General features: G+C 35.3%; 1 protein-coding gene and 1 non-coding gene across 2 annotated transcripts in view; both read left to right on the top strand.

Annotated features, from left to right (window-relative positions):
• TLL1 (tolloid like 1) overlaps nt 1-18,611 on the top strand; it is a 213,443-nt gene extending 194,832 nt beyond the window's left edge. The window contains exons 19-21 of the mRNA XM_028104406.2: nt 9,468-9,681; nt 17,045-17,295; nt 18,477-18,611. Coding sequence (XP_027960207.1) covers nt 9,468-9,681; nt 17,045-17,295; nt 18,477-18,611 — 600 coding nt within the window. The remainder of the gene's footprint in view (nt 1-9,467; nt 9,682-17,044; nt 17,296-18,476) is intronic.
• On the top strand, nt 8,318-8,472 carry LOC114210217 (small nucleolar RNA SNORA62/SNORA6 family). Its single transcript, XR_003609489.1, has one exon. It is a non-coding gene; the product is annotated as a small nucleolar RNA SNORA62/SNORA6 family (small nucleolar RNA).
• Nucleotides 18,612-24,392: the final 5,781 nt, after the last annotated feature.

Genomic DNA, 24,392 nt, shown 5'->3' with positions numbered 1-24,392 from the left:
TCTTCCAGGAGCTTAAGTTTTGTTTTCTGGAGAAAGGTTACATCAGGGCTTCATATTTTTCTCATAGCAGTAACCACTTCGCTTCTCCAAGCCTGCAACACTGAGGAAGGCGATTGGCCTTCTCCTGCTCTACCCATGATTTTCCTCATGAACAGGACATTGGGGTCCAGGGAGAAGAGCTTGCAAATGGGTTCTAACACCCCCTGTGTCTTCAGCTCCCAGGGTCTCTGTTCTTTTACTCTAGTCCATACCTGACTTCTACCAGTTTATTAAAAATTATAGCTGGATACTTCTTGCCTGGTTGTATGGCACCCAGCATCTCTTCCTTCCATGGTCTGTCACTGATGAACAAGAGGTTGTGTCTCATTTCTCCTTGGAGGGGGCTGAGATTCAGTGCATTTCATATTACTTGGTTGACTAGTGACTTCAGCTCTTTGATGTGTTCAGTGAAGTTGTGATTCTTAAAGTTTACATGGGTTTTTCTTGTTGTTGGGGTAGAAACAACAATAGTTCCAGCTCTCTATACCCAAGGGGAAGTAGAACTGCTGATATACCCCAGTTTTAAAAATGACAATATTTTATTCTTTCTTAGTTTTATATCTTTCAGCTTATTGAACTCCCCTTCCAACTCTAGGACAGTCTGTTCTTTCACAAATTGCAAGCTTTAATTTTCATGCAAATATTCCACTTGAAGGTCAGAACATAAAGCATGTCTGTCAACAGTGGTCATGCTTACTAGTATCCTAAGAAGGAAATTCTCAGAAAGAAAAAAAAAAAGCTTTAAGCAAATATTGATCTTTAAGTATTTGATTTTATGATCTTTGTGGAAGTCATTACAGTCTAAACCCTAGGCTTTCTCAAATATTAGCATGCATCAAAATTACCTGGAAGCCTTGTTAAAGTACATCACTTCACCCCAAAGTTTCTAAATTGAAACACAATACTGATTCCCACTTTATTATCCCGTTAATCATGTTCATATAAAACCTCTCAATACACTCTAATACACTCTAAGAGTTAGGATCACTGGAAAGTGTGTCATGAGATTAGCTACCAACTTCAAGTGATATTTTAGTTCTATATATTTTAATTCTTACCATCTCAATGTTGTTGCTATGTCTACTATCATTGTCTTCCTGCTTATTGTGTAACTGCTAACTAATCTTATCTACTTTAAAACTGAAATTGCTGTTTATAGCAGATATCAGCCAATGGACATTTGGCCAACCCTGTTTATAATTCCAATTGAAACCATTCACTCACCTTTCTATGTAGTTAGACATTTATTGTATAGCAAATGTTACCAAAGAGATATGTTGTTCAAGATATATGCATTTTGCCTGGTTTCTTTAGGATCCTTAATTTTCATGGAAGAACTTGAACCCAAACTGAATTTGGAAAATAGATTCCCAAAGGAAACTTGGAAAATTATTAAATCTTTTAGTATCCTTAGGCCAAGAGCTGCTGATAGATACTTGGCTACAAGTTAGTCTCTTTATGGGCCAGGGCAAAGAGAGAAGGCAAAGAAAACATTTGACCTTTTCCTACACCATGGAGCTTTCTTTACAACTCACATATTGTTACCCCTCTTTACTTAGGCTCTATGGAAAAATAATGAAACATTTCTAAATATTTTATCTATTCATATCAAAAGCAAAGGAAAGGAAATTGTTCCTAAAGACAATTTCATGAGTTATAAAGAAAACCACCTTGCTTGTGAATTTTAAGGGGCTTACTGTTCTTTCTAACACAAATATTCTTTTACCTTGATAGAGAGTTGTGTTGGGTGACATGCAAGTAGTGGTTTGTGGGTGAAACAAGTCTTTCACTATGTCTTGGATAACCATATTTTAGTTAATTTGGTTGACTTGTAAGACTACAAATATCACAGTTATTTAGATAATGTGCAATTATGGAGGTAAAGGACTTAAAATAAAATTCAGTGCCCTTTGAGCAATATGAGCATTTTTGTGCGTAGTATTTATTTACCATAAGTATATTCAGTTCATGATGTGATTATCCATATCTAGTGTCTATTATTGTACAATAATGTAAGGACTGAACTATAAGTAGTGGTCAGCTTATTATGGAATTACAGAAATTTAAGACTTTTGGCAGTATAATACAACTATTCTTTTTTATGCACTGTTTTAATTATCTATTGCTTTATAACAAACTAACCCAAAACCTCGTGGCTTAAAGCAAGCACCATTTTATTATATCCCGTGGCTTGGGGAGAAAGAGGGTCATGATTTCAGTAGCGCTTTCCTGAATATTCTGTTGCCCATGGCATTGATTGAGGTCAGTGATATTCACCTGGGTATGGTCTGGTTTGGAGAGTCAAGGTCGCTTTAATTGTATATCCGTCATCTTGGTGGAGAGGGCTAGAAGGTAATCTCAGGTGGGACAACCAGAGTACCTACACACCATCATTCTGGCCTGGTGGTCTCAGAACCTTCCTATGGTGGTACGGGGTCCCCAAAGAGAGTATTTCAGGAGGCCCAGGAAGATGCCACAGAAGCCCCTGAATGTTACCTCCTCACACCCTATTGGTTAAGGAAATTACAAAGGCTGGTCTGGAATCAAGGGGAAGAGAATTAGGCTTCATCTCAATGGGGAGAGTAGCGGAGAATACATAGTCATCTTTAATCTCACCCATTCATTTAAATATGTAAGACTGCACATATTTTCTGAAAGTAAATGTAACACTAGTGAGTTACTGCTTATACTGTCCTGACAGATTTGCTTTGGGTAAAGTCCAGAATGTGTAGCCAGAATATGATTAGGCTGTAGTATATACAGGCAGCTGATATACAAGCAGGAAATCTTATTTAATGGTGATTTTTTAAAAAAATGACGTAGTAAATACTGTCCAGTAATATGAAACAATTTGAATATAACAGCCTAAATTATGTCTATACTACATAATAAACATTAATTTTGTCCCTAGATCATGAATTTACTCTTATAAAGCTAAATATAAAAATTAAGTAGAATTGTATTTATGAATTATTATATTGGTTCTTGAAGATTTTTTGTATATTCTTTCGTATACTTTTGTGACACATGCTCTGATCTTTATAAGATCTTGGAATGCTGTCTTCATATAAATGTAATAAACTAGAGAGCTGGGATCAAGAGATCCTGGGAGAGTCCTTTAAAAAGGGCCTATTCTAAGATAGGCACTCTCTCATATGGAATTCCACACAAAAAATATAACTGTTCTCAAGTTTTCCATTTCTTAGAGTGTTTTCCAAATAATAAAATGCAGCTTGACTGGGTACATCTCATACCTCACAAAACTGTGCTTGGACTAAATAGCACTAAGAACTAATGTGTGCATAGTGCCTAATGGCTTCAAAGAGGTATCATGCATATTATCTCAAGTTGGTATCACAAATAACACTTATAGATAAGGAAGCTGTCCCTGGCGGCTTAGGTAAGTTGGCAAATTTATAAAGCTGATAGGGATCTAAATACCTTCAAGCCCAAGATTCTCTCTCTACATTTTATCTATTTTTTTTTATTTTAGCATCCTGCATCAATAATGGCTGTGCATGCGTGCATATATAATAATTTAAATGGAAAATATTAATAAAAGGAAGTTATAATAATTAAGTAAAATGAATACCCAACAGAGACATATGGAAGGATTAGGAACATATATTTTGAACTTAAAGTGACTTGTGTCTAAATTTAACTAGCCATGTTATCTTGAGAAAGATACTAATCCTTTTATGTCTCAATTTCTTCCTTTGGAAATTGGAGCTAATATTTACTCAGGAATTTTGTGTGTGTATTACACAAACTTGTATATAAAATGTTTGGCATAATAGTTTATTAAAAGCCAATAAACATTGATATATGATATAAAAAGAGTAATTATAATTATGACAATGATTAATAATAAAAATTATATACCATTTTATTGGATAATTCAACCATGATCAAGTTTTTGTGTAGCCTTATGAATCTGAAACTCAATCCTAACAATTAAAAATATAGCTAATGATTGCTTATCAGAAAACTTTCTTTAAAGGGTCAAAAAGGAAATATTACGGAGTTTGTAGACTATGTGGTCTGTTCTGCTACAATTTAATTCTGCTGTTTGAGTATGAAAGCATCCACAGACAATACACAAATGAATGCATGTGGTTGTGGTCCAATAAAAGTTTAATTACAAAAACAGCCTGAGGGCCAGACTTGCTCTGCAGGATTTAGTTAGTTAAGAGGGTCAGGGTAAAAGAGTTGGAAATCATGGAGTCATAAGTGTCCATGATCACTTTCCTTAAAATCAGAGGGTGAAAACATTTAGCTCTTACTTTTTGTAGTAAACAGAATAATGTTCCTCATCTCCTCAAAGGAGGAGATGATCCCCAGAACCTAAGCACATGTTACCTTATGTGACAAAAGGAACTGTGGTTAACATAAAGATCTTGAAATGGAGAGATTATCCTGGATTTTCTGGATGGGTTTGATGTGGTCACAGGGGTGCTTACAAGAAGGAAGCAGGAGGTCAGAGAGGAGAGAAGATGCTAGACTGTTGGTTATGAAATTGGAACAAAGGGACATGAGCCAAAGAATGAGGGCAGCCTCGAGAAGATGGGCAAAATGCAAGGAAACAGATCCTGACTTTCCCTCTGGAAGGTCCGGCGCTCCTTGCCCATTTTAGATTTGTAACCACCATAGCTCCACCATACATTAGAGCTCTAGCTCTAAGTGTATGCCATTTAAGCCACTGAATTTGTGGTAATTTGCTACAGCAGCAATAGGAAACTAATATGTTTGCTTTGTTTCTCTGTGTTTGTGTGTGTGCGTGTGTGTGTGTGTGTTATGAGGTTCTGACTCTGTATTAATAGTTTTAAAGTAGAAAGAAACCCTGGTTGAAAGATATTTGGGGGGAGAAAGTCTTCTTACTGGAAAAGAGAGAAAGTTCTGAATGAATAAGGACAAGGATCTGTTTTACTTCTGACTTCATCCTGTCTTGGTTCTGAGAGACACAACTGATTATTAAATTTGGGGTACTCTTAAAATATTTTTAAATATTAAAACATTAAAACCAAAACACAACAAAGACAAACCAACAAAACAGGAACAAAGTTCCAGGCATAGGGGCATCCAGCAATAGGCCAATATGCTTATGTCATGTTTATTTGATTTATCATATCCTCGAGTTTTGCTAAGTTATGTAGTTGCAATTTATAGCTTCATATATGGGCTATTTAGAAAATAAAAACACCTACAAATGTTACATAATTCTCCACCATAAATCTACCAAAAGTGTATTTGGTGGCAGCTTTTGAGGACTCATGGAACAGAAAAGGTCTTTTGAATTGGAAGGCTGAGGTTTATATTCCACTCTGCCATGTTTCCCAGTGGCCTCTAATCCTTTCAATATCTTGTGGGAAACCAAATGATAGTTCTCACTGAAGACCGGAAAAGGCGAAGGATGGCTGGGACCAGGGAGCTCTAAATCTTATATCACAGCTGCTCAAATTGCATCAGTCTCTTTCAATTTCTTACTTTTAATGGTCACCCTGGCTAAATTTTATTTCTGCATTAAATGCTACCATTTTATTTTCTTGTCCTTTGTGAATATATGTGGCGACTCTGAATGGCTTTATCTTTTAGCCAGCGCCTGTATTTTCAATAAAAGCCCCTCTACAGATGTTCATGTGAGGCTGCATATGGCAGCCTGGCTGGTGGCCAGCTAGGTAGATTAGGCTTGCTTGGGTGTTCCAGAAACACATAGTTATTCTTTCCATAGCCTAAAACGAGAATTCAGTTTTATTTCTTTTGAATGGGACTCCTTAATCTCTTAGTTTGCCTTGTGGGAAATGCATTAGTATTTCTGACTAGAGCTCACGGTTATTTGCCCTCTTTTGTTTTTTTTAAAGCCTAGATTAGTAACCTTAAAATCATAGAAATATAATCATGGAATGAGTAGGGTTTAAATGTTTGAATACTAAAATGTCTATAAAGTTTTAGTGTAAGCACTTAAGAAAAATATTTTAAAGTCCCCAAAAAGAGGGCAGTGTTTCAGCAGAAATCAGACTTTCATATAGCTCCATACTGTCCTGTTACCTTTGTGACGTTGAAGGATGTTCTGGGAAGCTAAGTGTCTTTATGGCGTGCAGTTCTGTAGCATTGGTTCCTGGTGGCTAGAAATCTCCATGTTCTGCATTATTTAGATACAGACATTCATGGCTCAGCATGTGTCATAAAATAAAGTAATAAACTGTATCTCTCACTGTACCTTTGGGAATTCTACAAAAATAGTTTTTTAAGATTTTCCCAATTTCCCATGGCCCCCTATAATACCTTCCTGTGACCTAGAAATATATTTTATTGAGGCAACATTGCTATATATGGAGGTCTTTAGATGTGGATACCTCTCTGATATTAAGGGCCATATTTATGAGATGTCAGCATGTGAGTTAGTGACGCTTTTGCTTGTGTGTGGCAGAGCATTTGGGTTAGACTGACTTCTGGAAAAGGACCACCCAATCTTTGCAGATGACCTAACAAGCTGCTACCAATTCCAAGAGGAAAATTCACTAACACCTTAATGAATGAGAATTGTTTGCATCACTTGAGAATATGTCAGCTGCAGAACCTTTGCCTAATTTGACTCTTACAGAGTCAGTCTGATTCCATTAGTAATTTGATAAAAAGCGGGAGCCAGCTGGCTCCAGACCAGGTGTCAGTATGCCCCCAGCCTGCAAGCGCACTGCCACTTTGTGTGGTGTTGCTCTGTTCTGTAAAACAGATGTTGTGATTCACTCCAGACATCCTGCGTTTCATTAGGGAGTGAAGTAGTCACTTAGTTATCTCATTCACTTGGTTTTCAATGGACTGAACATGTGTGGTCTGTAAATTCTGATCCCATTTTAACTGTTACTTAAAGGATGTGCTTTAGAATGCCATCACCCCCATCATTCTTACAGTTTTCTCTCCTACACAGTAGGTTTCTCTGCTCTTTTTATTGATAGATGAATGACTCTAAATCACAGTCAGAAGAGACAATTGTTCAACATGCAGTGGTTTTCAGATGTTGTTATTCTCCTGAAACAATGCTTTTATTTTTTTCTTGAGATAACATTGACCTTATAATTCAGAAGCTTGGTTTCATAGTTAATAAAGAATTCTAAGTGCGGTTAAGCCAATTGTCTCCTATTGGTTTCTTAACAGTTACAAACTGATACTGAGACAGTGTCTATGTGCGTAATGGTAATAGAAGCCGACTGAGTACCAGCTCAGGAGAGGCAGAAAACCTGAAGTGTTGGCCTGTCACGTTCACAGCGTTTCCATCCGTGGTGTTGGCCGTAAACATGGAATAGGTAGATAGGTAAATGAATGGATCTCCAGCCAACCATCCATTCAGGGTCTTCTATATCCCATGTACTGCATCTCTACTCCATTCTCTGCCACTGGATTGCAGAGGTAAATAGCAGCAAACTTCAGCGATCGCCTGCTTTGAATGTTGTACTTCATGGTAATACACTCTGCTAAATTCTCCTTGTTCACCGTATTTTGCGTGCACTGTTTCTTGTTTGTTTGTTTCCTATAAGATGCTTTGTGCAGTATTTATCTCTTTTGCACTATCCAGTGTCTTCGGTAGAATGAAGTGAACATTCTTTTTTACTCATAATGGTTACAACAAATAATGACTCTAATGCTTATTGGTCATTATCATTTTAATTTATACTTTTTAAAGTAGGGTGCGGTGGAATATGGCAGTAGAGATCAGCCCTCTTTCTTTTGTTTCTTCTTTTAAGTACCTTTCATTCCTTTCTCCTACTCCCTAATTAATATAAATTGCTTCTTTCATTTCTTCCCTTACTCCTCCAAAGCCAGTGATAATAGACGACCATGTGTTAAGGAATAGATAACTGGCCAGCACTGAAGGAGAACCATTCTTAGTCAATTTTTTTCTTTTCATAATTACAAAGATGTATGTCTTAATTAAATTTAGAATTGTGATAACTTCACAAAATTAAAAAAAACATGTATGCAAAAAGTTTATGTGCAAATATTTTATGCTGCAGAGACTGCAGGAAAATGAACGAATTTTCAAGTATACATTCTATTTCTCCAGCTTTATTCCCCTCTACTGGGAATGATAGTTTATTTTTTGAAGGTATGGTGGCTTTTCTAGGGAAGGGAAAAAGCCTTGATCGGCAATGGCAAATAACCTAGAATTCCTGGAATTATTAATAATTAGGCCATTACTATTTTCAGTCTGCCTCAGTTAAACTTTCCTTTGTGTTATTTAATGCGTTATACATTTAATGAATTTTTATTTTAAGAATTTGCTTCTGCACATCATTAAAGCTTGGAGTTGAGGCCGCTGGCTGGCCAGTGAGCTTCACAAACATAGATAATGAGCTGCATGAGGGGCAAATCTTCCACCAACACCACAAGGGTCTCTGGTCCAATGAGTGAAGTTTGACAGTAATTCTTGCTACAGGTATTAAAAAATATAAGAATTTGCTAAGACCTATGCATAAAAATTACTACACAGGAAAATTAGAATAACTTTTAAAGGCATACTAAACTTTGCAAGCTCTAAAATAAGTGTACCATCTATCTTAAAAGTAACTTAAAAATAATCTAGCCTTGAGGCAGGCAGAGGGAAAGGGAGAAGTAGGCTCTCAAAAAAAAAAAAAAAAACTAGCCTAAAACCATTGTAGTATTTTCTAATAATATGGGTTGTAAGATCTAAATAAAGAGGTATAGGGGCGCCTGGGTGGCTCAGTCGTTAAGCATCTGCCTTCGGCTGATCGAGTCCCGCATCGGGCTCCCTGCTCCGCAGGAAGCCTGCTTCTCCCTCTCCCACTCCCCCTGCTTGTGTTCCCTCTGTCGCTGTGTCTCTGTCAAATAAATCAAATCTTTAAAAAAATAAATAAGTATACAGTGTAAATTCCCATTATTTTATTCTATTAAGATTTACTGTGCTTAATTAATTTCTGTGAAAATATAAGTTATATTTTTAGGTTTTCTTCTTAGTTTAAATGCCCCAAGGTAGGATGATATTCAGTAGTTTATGATCATCAAAACCAGAAGGAATCAATTTTTAAAATGCAAGTGTTTAAAGTTTTCTGATGCATTCAGTATAAACTTAGAATTATATTCAGAGTAAAATATCACTGTTATTATAACTTGTCTAAATCCTGGAGTTGATTGTGATAGTTTTGTGATAGTTTGGATTGTGATTTAGTTGCAATAGTTTAATAATAGAATTTCACATGGAGTTATTGTGCTGTTTTCCTCATTATGTTTTTTCAGAGACTTTACATTCTACTGATTTTACACTTCTTTCAATAATGTTCTATACGGGTTAATTTATTTGTATGTCCTGAGCATGTTTTATTGATGTGAATTTCTGCTCTAAAGGAAAGAACCCATTTTGAGTGATATGCGTTCTTGTTTTTGTTTTTCTTTCCCTTTCTTTCTTTTTTTAATAGGCCTTTGGTGAGTTTGAGATCGAGCAGCATCAAGAATGTGCTTATGATCACTTGGAAGTATTCGATGGAGAAACAGAAAAATCACCAATTCTTGGAAGACTATGTGGGAACAAGATACCAGAGCCCCTTGTGGCTACTGGAAATAAAATGTTTGTTCGGTTTGTTTCTGATGCATCTGTTCAAAGGAAAGGCTTTCAAGCCACACATTCTACAGGTCAGCAAATTAGACTCATGTTTTTCTTTCCTGATCTAGGTTTCTCTTCCAGTGAATGCAGTGGATCCTACAACAGGAACATTAATGAATCTCTGAGCACAGCAGAAGAAATCTCACTGAAGCACTGTGTGAAATATTTGAGAGCTATGTAGCATCCTACTCAAATATCTTTGTAGTTGCTGAACATTTAGAAAGCAATGCAATAGTTTGATCTGATTCATGTCCAATGCAAGTATGATCAAGTAGAACTATCTCTAAATATTTGTATAATGGATTCCATATTAACTTGAGCCGTTTGATTTATATACTTTATTTAACAGTTAGAAATCTATGTCTTAGTATTCAAGAATCGTGTTTTCTCTAACATCCTACCTGGTTGGCTAGCTTTTGCATTAATGTATTTTTGTAAGTCTGATTTGGAATTTATCTCTCCGTTGTACAGAGTCTCATTTGTTTTTCCTTTTATTTAGTGTGCAATACAATCTTTCTAATCCTAATCCCTAATTTGACTTTGTAATGGAAGTTTTCAAGAAATAAAATATAATTTAGGAAATATATGGAAGATTTTAGGAAAAAATATAGAATAACATTTTTTAATAATTTGGGGCCAGCTTAATACTGTATTTCATAAATGTCTAGGAAATGTCCTTTTTTTACATTCAGTTAAAAAACAAGTCAGTTGGACGCCTGGGTGGCTCAGATGGTTAAGCGTCTACCTTCGGCTGAGGTCATGATCCCAGGGTCCTGGGATGGAGTCCCGCATCGGGCTCCCTGCTCGGCAGGGAGCCTGCTTCTCCCTCTGCTTCTCTCTCTCTGTCTCTCATGAATAAATAAATAAAATCTTAAAAAAAAAAAAGTCAGTTGTTTGTAGTTTCCTAAAGTCATTTATCTTATAGTGCCACCTAGTGGTACTATTGATGAATAAACTATTGAGACTGCCTTGTAGAACTGTCTTGATGTAATAATATAATACACAGTGTAATAGTATACAAATTTGTCCATAAAACAATGTAAGTGCAGCAGTTTTTTGTCATGGGTTCTGGTTATTGTTTTTATTTTCTTTTTGTTTAATTTTGTTTGAGAAATCAGAATTTTAATTATTCCATTGTCCAATATTATTTTCCACTTTAGTGTATTTTATTATAAGTATTAGATTTATATTGGAGTCTATTTATGAGAAAGTGAATATTGTCAGAATTTTTATCTGATTTGTACTAGTAATGGTTGAACTCATTAATAGTGCAAATTAATTATTTCTCATGAGTGATATAAATATTTTGGTTTGAGAAGAATCTTTCAGGGACTACAGAAATTTCATACTAATGAAAGGTTTTTCCATACACTTGACATTTACTCTTTAAATATTTTCCTGATAACTTGTTATGCATTAAAGGGGTGGAGTGATTGCAATCCCATTACTTCATCAGTACTTTCCTGATAGCATAGGGTTTATGGCATATATATCTGGCTATCACAAGTTCCAGGAATGCAGTATGAAAATATGCTGTCAAAATTCTTGAAATAGCTGACCAAATATTTTTAAAATACTTACCTATGAATTTCCCTTTCTTTTTTTTCCTTTTTTTATTCTTATGTTAATCACCATACATTACATCATTAGTTTTTGATGTAGTGTTCCATGATTCATTGTTTGTGCATAACACCCAGTGCTCCATGCACAACGTGCCCTCTTTAATACCCATCACCAGGCTAACCCATCCCCCCACCCCCCTCCCCTCTAGAACCCTCAGTTTGTTTTTCAGAGTCCATCGTCTCTCATGGTGAATTTCCCCTTCTTAGTTTAATAAAAACTTACTTTTATAGAATCTCTTTTTACCCTTTGTGAGTAGAATGATTAAGATTTATATTATGTTCCAGTACGTAGGTACATTTGGGTTTTTAGTCCAGTTGTGCCATTACCTAGCTGGGAACTTTGGAAAAGAAATTTCTTTGGATATCAGTTTCCTCATCTGTAAAATACTCTTTAAGTTTCATTATAGCTATTAACCTCCATGATTCCTTAATTTGTATGGCCTTTGCTCATGGATCCTATTTGCATTGTTTATATTACCATTAAGAATCCATTGGTAGAATCCAATTAAGTTCTCAGGAGATCTTATTTGAGATCTGATGGTATATATAGCATGCACTTGGCATTTTAGGCACACATATGTACTTAACATACACTTTACATATATTGAGTCCTTAAAAGACTATATGATGTATTATTATCCTCATTTTTCAGAAAAAGAAATTGAAAATCTAGAGGATTAAATAATTTGCAGAGATTTCTAAAATTATGTCAAAGCCTGGAGTTTATCCTTACTCTGTCTCCAGAATGCCTCGCATACATTCCACCATAGTATATTTTCTCTTCATGTAAAAGTTTTAGATTAGGAAGCAAATCGATATAAAACCAGTCACTGTTGCTGAAGCGATACGTAGAGACTGAATGCTTCCTTATGTAAGTTTTAAAAAACCCTCCGTTTGAAGTATGTAACTGACTAGGCTCATTTTATTTCCCCGTTCAGTTCACACCCATTCAAATATCCACGTGAGCCACCTGTCACATTTTTGTTAGGCAAGACATGCCTTGGATTTTGTTTAATCCAGCCCTGTCATCCTACATATGAGGATTCTGAACTAAAAACTAAATGACAACCAAAGTAGAACAAAAAAAATAACAGTTGGCATTAGAATCCTGGCTTCTTAACTGCTACTCATTTGCTGTTGTCAACATTTTTGGTATTATCTGTTTGTGTTTTTTTTCTCTTCACCCGTAAATTTTTGCTCCTACTTAACTCAGCTATCTTTTCTGGGTCTATTTGTTTCATACTGTTAATTTCTAATAGCCAAACATGCTGAAACCCTCTTATGTACTGACTACTATTTATCTCTTCTCCAAGCTTGCTCTTTAACAAGTTCATTTATTCCATAGTCTTTCATCAAATATTTATTTGGTACCTGTTTTGGATAGACACTGTAAGGTATTCCTAATTTATGGCAAAAAGCTGGGAATTTGTGGGAATTTACAGGGAAATAGAAGGAATTCCTTCCTGTTGAAGCATACAGTCTAAGTGTAGCCTCTGATTTTCAGAAGTTTCTGTACTTTTGGTTTTTCAGTCAGTTTCTACTGACAAGACAGTCAAGTCCAGTACCACATCAGTCCATTTTTGCTACATGTATAGAACACTTATTCATTATTTACTGCCTTCTAGAATACGTGTAACTATTATCGATGGACCCTGACATACACATTTTAATCTGCTTGAGTAAATTTATATTTTTTATATACAATTTGAATTTTATCCATGAGAAAAACTTCTAATACCATGAATTTTGAAACCAGGTGATTAGAAATACTGCTCTAATATGGTTTTATGGCTATTTTTTTTCACAAGTAATACTGTGAAAAAAATCCATGAGAAAAGGACTTTATTGGAAAGAGTCCTTTTATCCCTCTGATGGTAGGTCTAAATTCTAAGCCCAACTATATTTTAATCAGGTAATGAATGGTATTACACCACCCTTAAATAAACTTATTGAAGAAACAAATCAGTAAAAAAAATATCCTGTGTATTGTCTCAGAGGATATGGCTATAATATAGAAAAAGAGGGAAATGTGGAGAGAAAATAGTCTTTTAAAACATGGCCTGTCCAAAGAAAAAACAGAGAGGGAGGCAGACCATAAGAGAGACTCTTGACTATAGAGAACAAGCTGAGGGTTGCTGGAAGGGAGGTGCAGGGGCATGGGGGTAGCTGGTGGGGTGGAGATGGTTAAATGGGTGATGGTTAAGGAGAGGTCACTTTTTGTAATGAGTGCTATAAGTGATGAATCACTAAATTCTACTCCTGAAGCTAATATTACACTATATGTAACTAACTAGAATTTAAATGAAAACTTGAAACATTAAAAAATAAAATAAGACATGGCCTGTCTGGTAGGACTTCTTTGCTGTAGCATTGTACTATGCATCAATGACATTTAAAAGTCAAATAATGCATGATTAAAGTTCTTAGAAAGGAAGTTATTTTGATCTAACTCAATTAAATTAGAATGCCCACTAAAAGCATGTATAGGGTCAAATTACAGGACCTCTTTGGGAATTTAATACTTTATGGGGAAATAAACAATCATGTCTTTCCAAATTAAAATGAAATCCCCCCCCACCACCGGCTGCTCTTCGCTTTTTGTCACCTTTCTTATTCAGCTTCATTTTCATTTTCCAGAATTCTGTAGAAGATGTTCTGGCAGCTTACAAAGTATTTTCAAACAACTGATTTAAAAACAATACTGCGGACATGCTACATTACTTTTATATTGTTCTAACTTGGTAAATGGATAGGAATATTTGCAGAAAATGTATTTAATTAAATACCTCCTTTAAAGGGACCATAGTAAATGATGTAGTAACCATATTTTGAAGAACTGCCTCAAGGATTCTCAAATTGCCCTCACGCTGCCTGTAATTTTCTGCTTATGGAATTTCTCTCAGGGCATATTAAAATCACACATCTTGTGCATATAATATTTAAATCTTTGTTCTTAAAAATTTTATCCTGTGGACTGAGTTTTCTCTCTCTCTCTCTCTTTTTCATGGTTGGATCATTAATTCCAGATTTATTAGTGTGATCAGTGATCCATAGGAAGGCCGTTGTGTACTGAAACAGAGAAATGAAAATAGACAAACATAATGGAACATTTTAAGTCATCCTTAAATGTAATTTATTTATTTTGAATATTGCCATTTTCTAGATGTCTTCAATAAAACCAAATAATAACTCCTCACTGTCAATTTCAGATTCACAAAGGTTTCGTGAAATCTCCTTTTCCATTTTGTTCCACTACTTCATTTCCTCCTTGATTTTTGTTCCAAGTTGGCGCTGGCAGAGAATTGTCTCTTCTGAACCCTGGTCTTTTGTCCTGCTACTTTGCTTCTGCAAGGCAAACACACTGAAACTAGTGCTTTCCTTATATCTCCCAGTGGGCTCCTTCAGCTCTTCCTGGCTGTGGAATAAAAGTAATCCAAGTGCTGGCAGCTTTTTTTTTTTTTTTTTTTAGGTTGAAACCAAAACAAATCAGGGACTTATATATCAAACTTTGAGAATAGGTAGAATTTAAAAAATTCTCAAGTGAGATTACACTGGTTTGTACATTTATATATTAAATTTGGAAATATTTTTCACAAAATATTTTACTGGCCTTCAAAAACGCAAGTCTTCCTTTATGATAGCAGATTAATAATGTTTTAAATTGGTTTTCATTTTATTCTGGCTTTTCATTTCATACCTGAATGGATCCCTAGCAACAGCACAGATGATGGCATTTAGATGTTCTCACTAGACAGTAATGATTGTAATGGTGATGGCTTACACTAATATGGTCTTTCCTATGTGCCAGGTGTCCTTCAAACATTTGACATATATTAACTCATTCACTCTTCATCTAGACCCCATGATGTGAGTACTATGTATGATCCTTGTCTTAGAAATGGAGTGTGAGACAAAGTCCCTCAACTGATGAAGGGCAGAGCTCAGATTTGGACCCAGGTCGTTTGGCTGTGGAGATCTGTCACAGAGGAAGGACAATAATTTTTGGAATTAGAGAAGCACCATGGTAGGAAGGGTAGAATGTTTGGCTTCCGGTCTATGGGATTCAAGAGATGAGTTGAGCTTTCAGGGTGATTCTAACTCATTTACATTTGCAATAGTATCAGTATATACTATATGCTATATCGATAGATTGTGCAAGACGCCCCACCTTACACCTGGAACGTGGAGGGACACTTACATTCTTCATGGAACACAGCCCAGTGGGGGAGTCATTCTCATGATTGAAACCCTGGTTCGAAGTTCGTTCATATGTTAGTCACACACAAGAATCTCAATGTCTTTGTCTGTAACAGTGCCGGTAGGTTTGGTTGAGCCTACGCATATTTAGATACATCTGAATGGGGTTTCATCCTGGGGATTCAGACATATTTTGTTGTTTAAAATCATCAGTTGTGGGTAAGCCATATACAAATTGGAAAAATCCAACTAAGTGTTTTTAGTTGTGTAATCCGTCCTCACAGGGTGCCGCCGGGACTGTTTGGTTGCAGATGACCATGAAAATGTTACAGTGGTGTCTTCGTATCTAGGGTCCTGGCTTGTCCACATCTTTCCATGTTGGATTTTTGGTTTTGTCCCCTCCCAACTTATCTCAGTTTTCCTGGGACTTTCCTGGTTTTAGCCCTGAAATCACTGCTTCCCAGGAACCTCTCAGGACTTGACAAACAGAAACAGAAAGAAACTCTACTTTCTTCTAACATTTTTGATGGCCCTTTTTTATCTTCTTCTCCCCTGACCCCCTGCCATAAGTTTGCATGGGTACTGGTTGGAGGGGATCTACTATTTAATCTCTGGGTGTTTGGTTTTTTTGTCTGTTTGTTTTGTTTTTTTAATCTCTATGTCATTAGGAAGTTTTGGGGCTCAGATTACAAAGTTTCTGAGAAAATTTTTTGAAAACTTTCATTTCTAAATTATACTAGTTGTGCATTTTTGTGCATACTCATCTAGTTATTTGGTATATTTACCTCTTGTGACAAAAGTAATAACTGGTAAACCATGTGTTTATTAATATCTCTCTGAAAAAGAAGCTGTGAAAAGAGAATTTAAATTTTTTTATTTATTGCAAACACAAAATACACTTCATAGGTTCTGGAACTGCAAATGTTATTACAGTTAAAGATGCGCGTATGTTTTTCCCAACCAAGTTATATAAATATTTCTGCCTAAATAAAATTGTTCTATATAGTCTATGTAGAGTTCTATATCATGCATATACACACTGGAGTTTTATATATTTTGCCAGCTTTTAAGTTATTTCTTATTCCTTTGGATTCTGGGCTCTTAAATGAGTAAGATTAAACCTGACTTAAGATACTGACCTTTTTTTTTCCCCTCTGAAAACTAGTTATTTGAGACTAAAAACAGTATCATGTGTAACAATAAAAATATTTATGAGAGTTACTACAGGTTAGGCACTGTTTTAAGTGATTTTCCATGTATTCATTAAATCCTCAAAATCCACTGAGATTGGTACTATCATTATCATCTGCATTTTGCCCTATGGATCAGAGAAGCGACATCACTCATTTGAAGTAACTGAGCTCGATGGTGTTGGAGGTGATATTCCAACCCAGCAAGCTCTGTGTCCAGGGCCTGTGGTGGGACCTGGTGCACCATCACACTCTACGATTATAGGAAACACATCTGATGATGTAAATGCATTCAGAAGTTAGAGAACGGTTACACTGCATTGAGGTTGAAATTGGACTTGTTAAAACTCACTGAATTTATGTCATTTTTCTTTCCTGAGCAGAGTGTGGAGGCCGACTGAGAGCAGACCCGAAACCCAGAGATCTGTACTCGCATGCGCAGTTTGGTGATAACAACTACCCGGGACAAGTGGACTGTGAATGGCTGTTAGTGTCAGAACGGGGCTTTCGACTGGAGCTATCCTTCCAGATTTTTGAAGTGGAGGAAGAAGCCGACTGTGGCTATGACTATGTTGAGCTCTTTGACGGTCTCGATTCGACAGCGGTGGGGCTTGGTCGATTCTGTGGATCAGGGGTAAATACAGTACCAACAGGATCCCATAGCCATGGTAGAAAATGCCCATTGATTCATGATTGTTATGTGCACCATATGCAAATCGGCAATGTTTTTACGAGAAAAGGTTACACATTATTATTGCCTCTTCTTCCTTACCTCTTCTCCATCTAGTGAATTTCCCCAATAATATTACACAAGAGAGAAGAATTTAGTAGGTATAAGTGCTGGTTCCTGTTCACATTCTAACTTTTTTATTCATGTTCTTACTGTGCAATAAATGTTTAAACATTTAAGAATCTAAAGGCAATAAATTTAAACACCACCTTTGACGATTTGGTAAACTTCCTAAATTAAAGCATAAAGGAAAAGGAATTATGCACACAATTCAAATTGACATTCCCCTCTCAACGAAGACGCTTGCTGAATGGCAGGCACCACCACCTGGTATGTGGGCTTAGTCAGTGCTGCCATAATGCCGTTCCATTGCAGTGTGTCACTTGTGCATGGGACAGAATGCCCGATACAGGTCAGAGAGTGTCACCAGGAGAAATAAGAAAAAGGAAAGCTTGAGATTTCCTTCATGCTTTTCTCCCCCAGGACTCCCTGCATAAATATCAAGCCGTCTTCTGAATACATATTTTGTTCCGAAAACATTAGTCCCATTTTTTTGTCCACCCGTGTCTATTGCTTACATAATACTGAACTTGAATGGTATTGAATTCCTTTCCAAGTATCAGCTGAAATGAAACAAAAAACTTCTTGGTGTTTAAATTATTAAAGCAAGAAGGAATGGATGATTGGGATTCTGGAAGTGGCTCTGCCTCAGAGCTCCTTCTGAAACACATTTAATATCTCTTTACCTTCTTTGAACCTTACTTTATTTACTTGTAAATCAAAGGAACTTGGCTTAAAATTTTGGGGAAAAAATCCACCAAGTTCCAGAACTTGGAAAGAGACTTATATTCCAAGCCCAGCCATATCAGTGCCTATGATCTTGAGCATGTCATTTGCTTCTCTGAAACTCAGGTTTGCTCACCTGTAAGATGAAGAAGTCACTCATACCCACTTTTCAAAGTTGTTGGGAGAATTAAATCATAAACCAAAAAAAAAAAAAACCCAGACAAACATGAATTACACTGAAGGAAAAAAAGTGACTCATTCTGTTGTTTATTTGCCTGTTTGTTTGTTTTTGTCTTCAGCCACCAGAAGAGATCTATTCAATTGGGGATGCGATTTTAATTCATTTTCACACTGATGACACAATCAACAAGAAAGGATTTCATATAAGATACAAAAGCATTAGATATCCAGATACTATGCATACCAAAAAATAACACCAAAACCTCCATCAAAACATAAAGGAATGTGCATAATGGAGAGAAGACGTATTTTTTTTTAAATGAAGATATTAGCACAAATGTTTTATATAATGAGTTTGACCAGAAGAAGACTTATGAGGACAGGATTCTCTCTGTGCTAAAAGAGAAGTTTTCAAGCCAGCTCTGATCAACGTTGCCAAGATACTGAAACTCCATGCTGGGTGGTATAAATATAAATAAAGCTGGTGAGAAGGCATCATGTAACTTCAAGGAAGACTCCAGAGATTTTGTTCACAGCCTGACATAGATGCCTTGCCATTCAAACAGTTCGATTCAGGGGCTGTGACTTGCAGCGTGTTTCTTTTTGACAATTTTTCGAGATTTGGGAGAAATCAAATGATCTTGCAGGTCATAAACTAAAAAACCCTCTTGTATCTTAGGATAATTGTTTTGGCTTTGTATCTTGCATACGGATCCATATGGGATGTTGCAAAATGGGAGTCTTTGGAGGGCGGTTTGTACTTTAAATGTGGGCGTGTCCGGAATTTTGGAAACTGGAATATTTCAGCTTCATTATTTTCACTTGCAGGCCAGATTCACCTCTTTGAAACACGAATGATCTTGAGACCACTTCATTTTACTGACGTTTTGACAAGTTGGAAATGCCAATAGTGTCTATTACTGCAGTTAAACTCTAGGCATCATTTATTTAAGTGCTGGAAAATGCCCAGTTGATTGCTAAACTCAAGTTCTTTCAGTGAAAGTGCTGCCTTTTCACACCAAATTTAAGAAGTGTTGTGATGTCTTGGGCACTTCAAGAGAGAACTCCCAACAGGTGTGAACAGAATTCTTCCAAGTGACGGCCTGGATGGCCCGTTCTCAAGTCACCAGTGCTGCTATTGTCTTTTCTGTTGTTGATCTGTTGTAGTTGTTATTGCTGATGTTGTCATGGTTAGTGTTGTATTTAAAAAAAAAATGAAATGAAATGGAAGTAGGCTGTGTAGTCATTGAAAGGTCTCTCTTCTTCTTCTTCTTTTTTTCTCTTCTTGGGATTCAGTTAAAAAAATGCAATGTTGGGAAAAAGGATTTGTTTCTGAAAGACTTTCTATGGTGCTATTCCATAAACGTTTTTTTTTAAACAAAATTTTTGACCTTTGAGCCAACCACCTGTAGACTATGAATGTCTCCCTATGTCTGTCTGGTGGCATTTGAAGACTAAAGACTTGCTAAGTGTATCAAGAGTGTATCATTGCAAGGGCACCACTTGTCCTGTGGAACAATTACTTATAATGCCTTAGAATTCTTGCACATGATCAAACAGATCCTCCGAGAGACACACTTTTTGAAAGGTTGAGGAAAACAACGTATGTTAATTAGCAGCTCTGTGAGGAAAATCCATTTCCATGACTGAGAACATTGGGTATAAATATGGTGACCTGCTTTTGTTGTAGAAAACGAATTTTCTGCTTGAAAGCCATGTGTGTTTTTAATATTGTGTATGTATATGTGAGGTTGTCTGAATGAGTGAAGCTACAAGAAGGTGAAAAGCAGTGGGTGGTGGAAAAGTTACAATTTATGTGCCAAGTTCTACTAGAATCCTGTCTGAAGTAGCACCTTTCTTAGGAGGTTTCATGGACAAATAATGGGAACTTCTAATTATTATCCATGCCATTAAAAAAAGGCTTTTTCCTTTACAGAAACTCTATTTTGTTATGTTTTAATGTTGATGTAGATTGCTATATGAAGTAAATTTGTTTCTGTTACCTGTCCATGAACATTTGACATTTAATAAAATTGGGTATTTTTCTTTATTTTTACAAAATTAAACTATACACACAGGTGTAGTTTATTCATTTTTTGTCATTGTTACCCTGAAAAATATTTTCTTGCATATGAATTACAATATGTAAATACATTTTTAAAACCAGTCTTTTGATCTTACTCAATGTTCCTTTGGGAATATGTAACTATTGCCTGCGATGTAATGAGCTTTTTTAGTGGAGCTGATTTATTCCAGTAACTTCTTCTATATTTTTTCATTAATCTTCAATTAGCCAAATATATCAGCAATGGGAAAGAGGAAAAAATACCATTAACACCTAGTGTATTACACTATGCCTAGCCCAGTACTAGGCACAGGGCACTGGCTTTTTTTTTTTTAAACTTTATGCTACCCTTTGAGAGTTGTGGTGATGTTCTCATTTTGTAGTTCAGGAATGGAGGCTCATAGAAGGTATGTAATATTCCCAGGGTCACTGTGTAAAGTTAGATGTTGAAACCCAGCTTGTCTGATACAAAATTCTGTGCTTGTTCTACAAAATGTAGTAGAATCAATCTTGACATATATAAATAGTAGACATGTTTTTATGACGAAACATTTCCACATAAAGTAAATTTTAAGGGTGAATTACAGTAAAACCTTCAGGATAAATATATTGTTCTTTTCAGGAACAGCATGACAATTCGAATATCAACTGTAGATGTCTTTAAGAGCCACAGGTAATGCTAGAAATTAAACAACAACAACGACACCTACTCTGTAGTTCAGAGTTAGTAACCATGGATGGACCTTTTGTTAAAATAAATACATTAAATTATTTTATCTGGCGTAGTAGGGGAAATGTAGTGTTCTACTTTAAGAAATATTCTGGATATTACAATTGACATCTTATTAGGTCACAATGAGCTGCAATCAACACAACCGAGAAATGAAAGTGAAAAGATACTTAGAAGGCATTTATGGAGATGTTGCAACTTCAGGTCTTCAATGTGAACATTAATTTTTATTGTATCTTATGTCAGATACCAATTCGCTGCATATTATTTTTATATTAATTCAATTTTGGCTTTAAATGTGTTGTTAAATGAAAGTACAAACAGCTTTGTTGTTATTTTGTTAATAATTGTTAGTTACTGTTTTAAACATTTTATTAAATTAATTTTGTAAATTATTTTCAACCCCTACAGCAGTATACTGGTTGTGCTCTCTATTTGCCAAAGTTCTAACTCCTATACAATCCTGACTATACACAGAAAAAAACTGCTCCTACTTAATATGATTTTATTAAATTATTTTTCAAGTCAATTTTGAATATTAATCTACTTTATTAATGAGGTCATGACTTAGCATAATTCACAAAACAACATTTAAAAAAATTGTATGAGAAACAGCAGTGGTATTTCCAAAGTCTCCAAATGTCCCCTTCCTGTATTGGCTGGATTTTTGCTATGTACGACTAATTTTAATATATCACAGTATCAGATTCAAATTCTGTCCAATTTTGTTTTTAAATTTCTTAGTCTTTTTTATTTGGTTTCTTTTACACCTGTATTTTTGATGGTAAGCCTGAAATATTAAATTTTGCTCTCCCATATAGAAAATCTCTAAAAGCGCACCAAATGACTAATTATTATTCTTCATAAGGCTAAATATTACTTTTTAAAAGTAAACTATAGCTATGTGTGACATTTAAAAATAAAGCAGTTCTCAAAATGTTTGGAAATTGTATTTAGTGACAATGGGAATAAAACTTGCTTTTTGGAAAACCTTTAATACCACTTGTGAAATCTGGCATGGGAGGAAGAAAACAGGAAAAATAATTACCTTCTAAAGTTTATGACTTGAAGTAATGCCTTCCATTTTATAAGAAAAATTATGTAAAATGAGCATATCAAAAAGACAACAAAAAGCTGGTCTGTGAATGAGTTAAAGCATTTTATGCTTCAATGCATAGTAAGTGGTCGCTAATGAACAGTTAGCTGTTAATCTTTAGTGTTATTGTTATAAAATTAAGACACATTGTCATTAGCTTAAGAAATAATTGATGTAATGGATGGATCTAATACGTTGTGAGATATTATTATTAGTCTCCAAACTTTCTGTTGACATCACCTTTTTTCATTGTCCAGCCACAACCTCCCCGCCTCTTTCAGCCCCGCACCAGTATATTCAGCCTGTGTCCAGGCTTGCCCTGTGACTCTAGTCAACTCCTGTGCAGAGACTATGCAGAATGATTCCAAAAAGATTATAGGGCCCTGAGTACATCTCACTGTATGCAACTTCCCTCTCATCCAATATTTTAAATAAAAAATTAAAACCATAAAATCAACTTCTAACTTTAGAAAACTTGAAATGGAAACATACCTGGGTTAAAGCAGATGAAGATTGAAGACTTAAGAAGCCAACATGCAGCTTAAGACATGTGGAGAAAAGGTCCTGGTACCTGATCTTGCCTTAGCTGCCAGGGTGGAGGTGTTGAGTAAATAATGAAATTACTTGTGTTATTATGTGTTATTTCTATGTGCATACAAGCTACTAGCTTCACCAATCCCTCCACTCTTACTGAGCCCTGTCTACCTATGTTGTTTGTAGCTGAGAAACCAGTTATATATCATTTCATTTTTGCCCAACTATCAAGCTTTTTGGCATATTTGCATCTGAAATAAAAATAGCCACTAAGGCTATTCAAAGCAGCTTATAATACTGTAAACGTGCTTAATGCTTCAGTGTATTTTACAAATTACATTTAAAAAAACAGATCCAGTGGTGCTGCTGCTATTAAATATTATAGGGTGATTATATTAGTCATAATATTTAACTATACAACATATCTAAGAACTAACAAATCTCATATCTGTCAAAAGCTCAATTAGGAATATTTTTAAAAGAGTAACTACTAGAAATTTAGTTAAAAATGATAATTTTCAATCAAAATGTAGAAGTGCATTTATATTCCCTCATGATATTTTTATGTCAGAATCAGTGACTCAGAAATGACAGCTAAATGCTAAAATAATGGTGATAAGGTTGAGGTCAGGGGAAGGGGTTTATTTCAGGGGAATGTCATTAAATTATTTAAACAGGAAGATTGCCAGAAAAGACAAAGTGAAAGTATTATAGATAATGAAGTTTAGATAAAGCTACCCTAAAAGAATATTTAGTGAACATTCTTTAGGAGGCTATAATTAAAATTCAAAGTAAATTACAAGAAAATTTTCTACAAGGATCTAATAAATTGGTTAAAGTCCTTTCTATACCACTGAATGTCTGTTATTTGTGTTTGAATTCCCTGGGAGTAAAGGGTCCTCATAACAAGTTTTGTCATTTTCAACCCAAAAGACATATTACAACCACGTAGTTTATTCACTCATTTATTTCATCTATTTCTTCATTCCATAAATATTTGCTTAATTCCTTCGAATATGCTCAGCACTGTGCTAAGTACTAAAAATTTAATGAAAGGTTGAAAAAGAAAAAAATCACAATTTTTGCTTTTGTGAAGGTTAAATTCTAGTTTAAGAGAGAAACATTAATTAAAAGCAATCACAAAGTGTGAAAATTGCAATATAAAACATGCATTTGTATTTTACAGCCATTCTGGGGACATTATTCCAAATAGCCTGGTTTGCATTTTGAGACAAGCATTAACATCAACCTTTCCTTATCCTTGGTTTTCTACTATCTTACTTGCATTTGTTCTTTTTAAAATTTCAATTGTCCTCTAAAATTAACTCTTTTTTTTTCCATCAATCACGTGTATTTTTAACTTGTAAATTATTCATTCTCAAGATGGATGATGGGGGTGGCATAGCATATCAAAATTCTGATGTTCATGTAATTAACAAATAGAACTAAACAATATAACTTACAAAAAGCACTACCAATGGCCAGCACCAATAGTGCTTGATAAATTCTAATTCTTATTATGATACACATTAAGATTCTTGAAACCCCAAATCTCCAATCAATGCTGGCCTAATTGGTGGAAAAGGGATGTTTTGCAATTGCAGTATGAT

Source organism: Eumetopias jubatus, unplaced genomic scaffold, assembly GCF_037043125.1.
Source record: "Eumetopias jubatus isolate StellerSeaLion01/CBP00866 unplaced genomic scaffold, mEumJub1_p1.0 scaffold_2, whole genome shotgun sequence".
Taxonomy (NCBI): domain Eukaryota; kingdom Metazoa; phylum Chordata; class Mammalia; order Carnivora; family Otariidae; genus Eumetopias; species Eumetopias jubatus.
The sequence above is the reverse complement of the archived record's forward strand: the minus strand, read 5'-3'. Positions and strand labels throughout refer to the sequence as shown.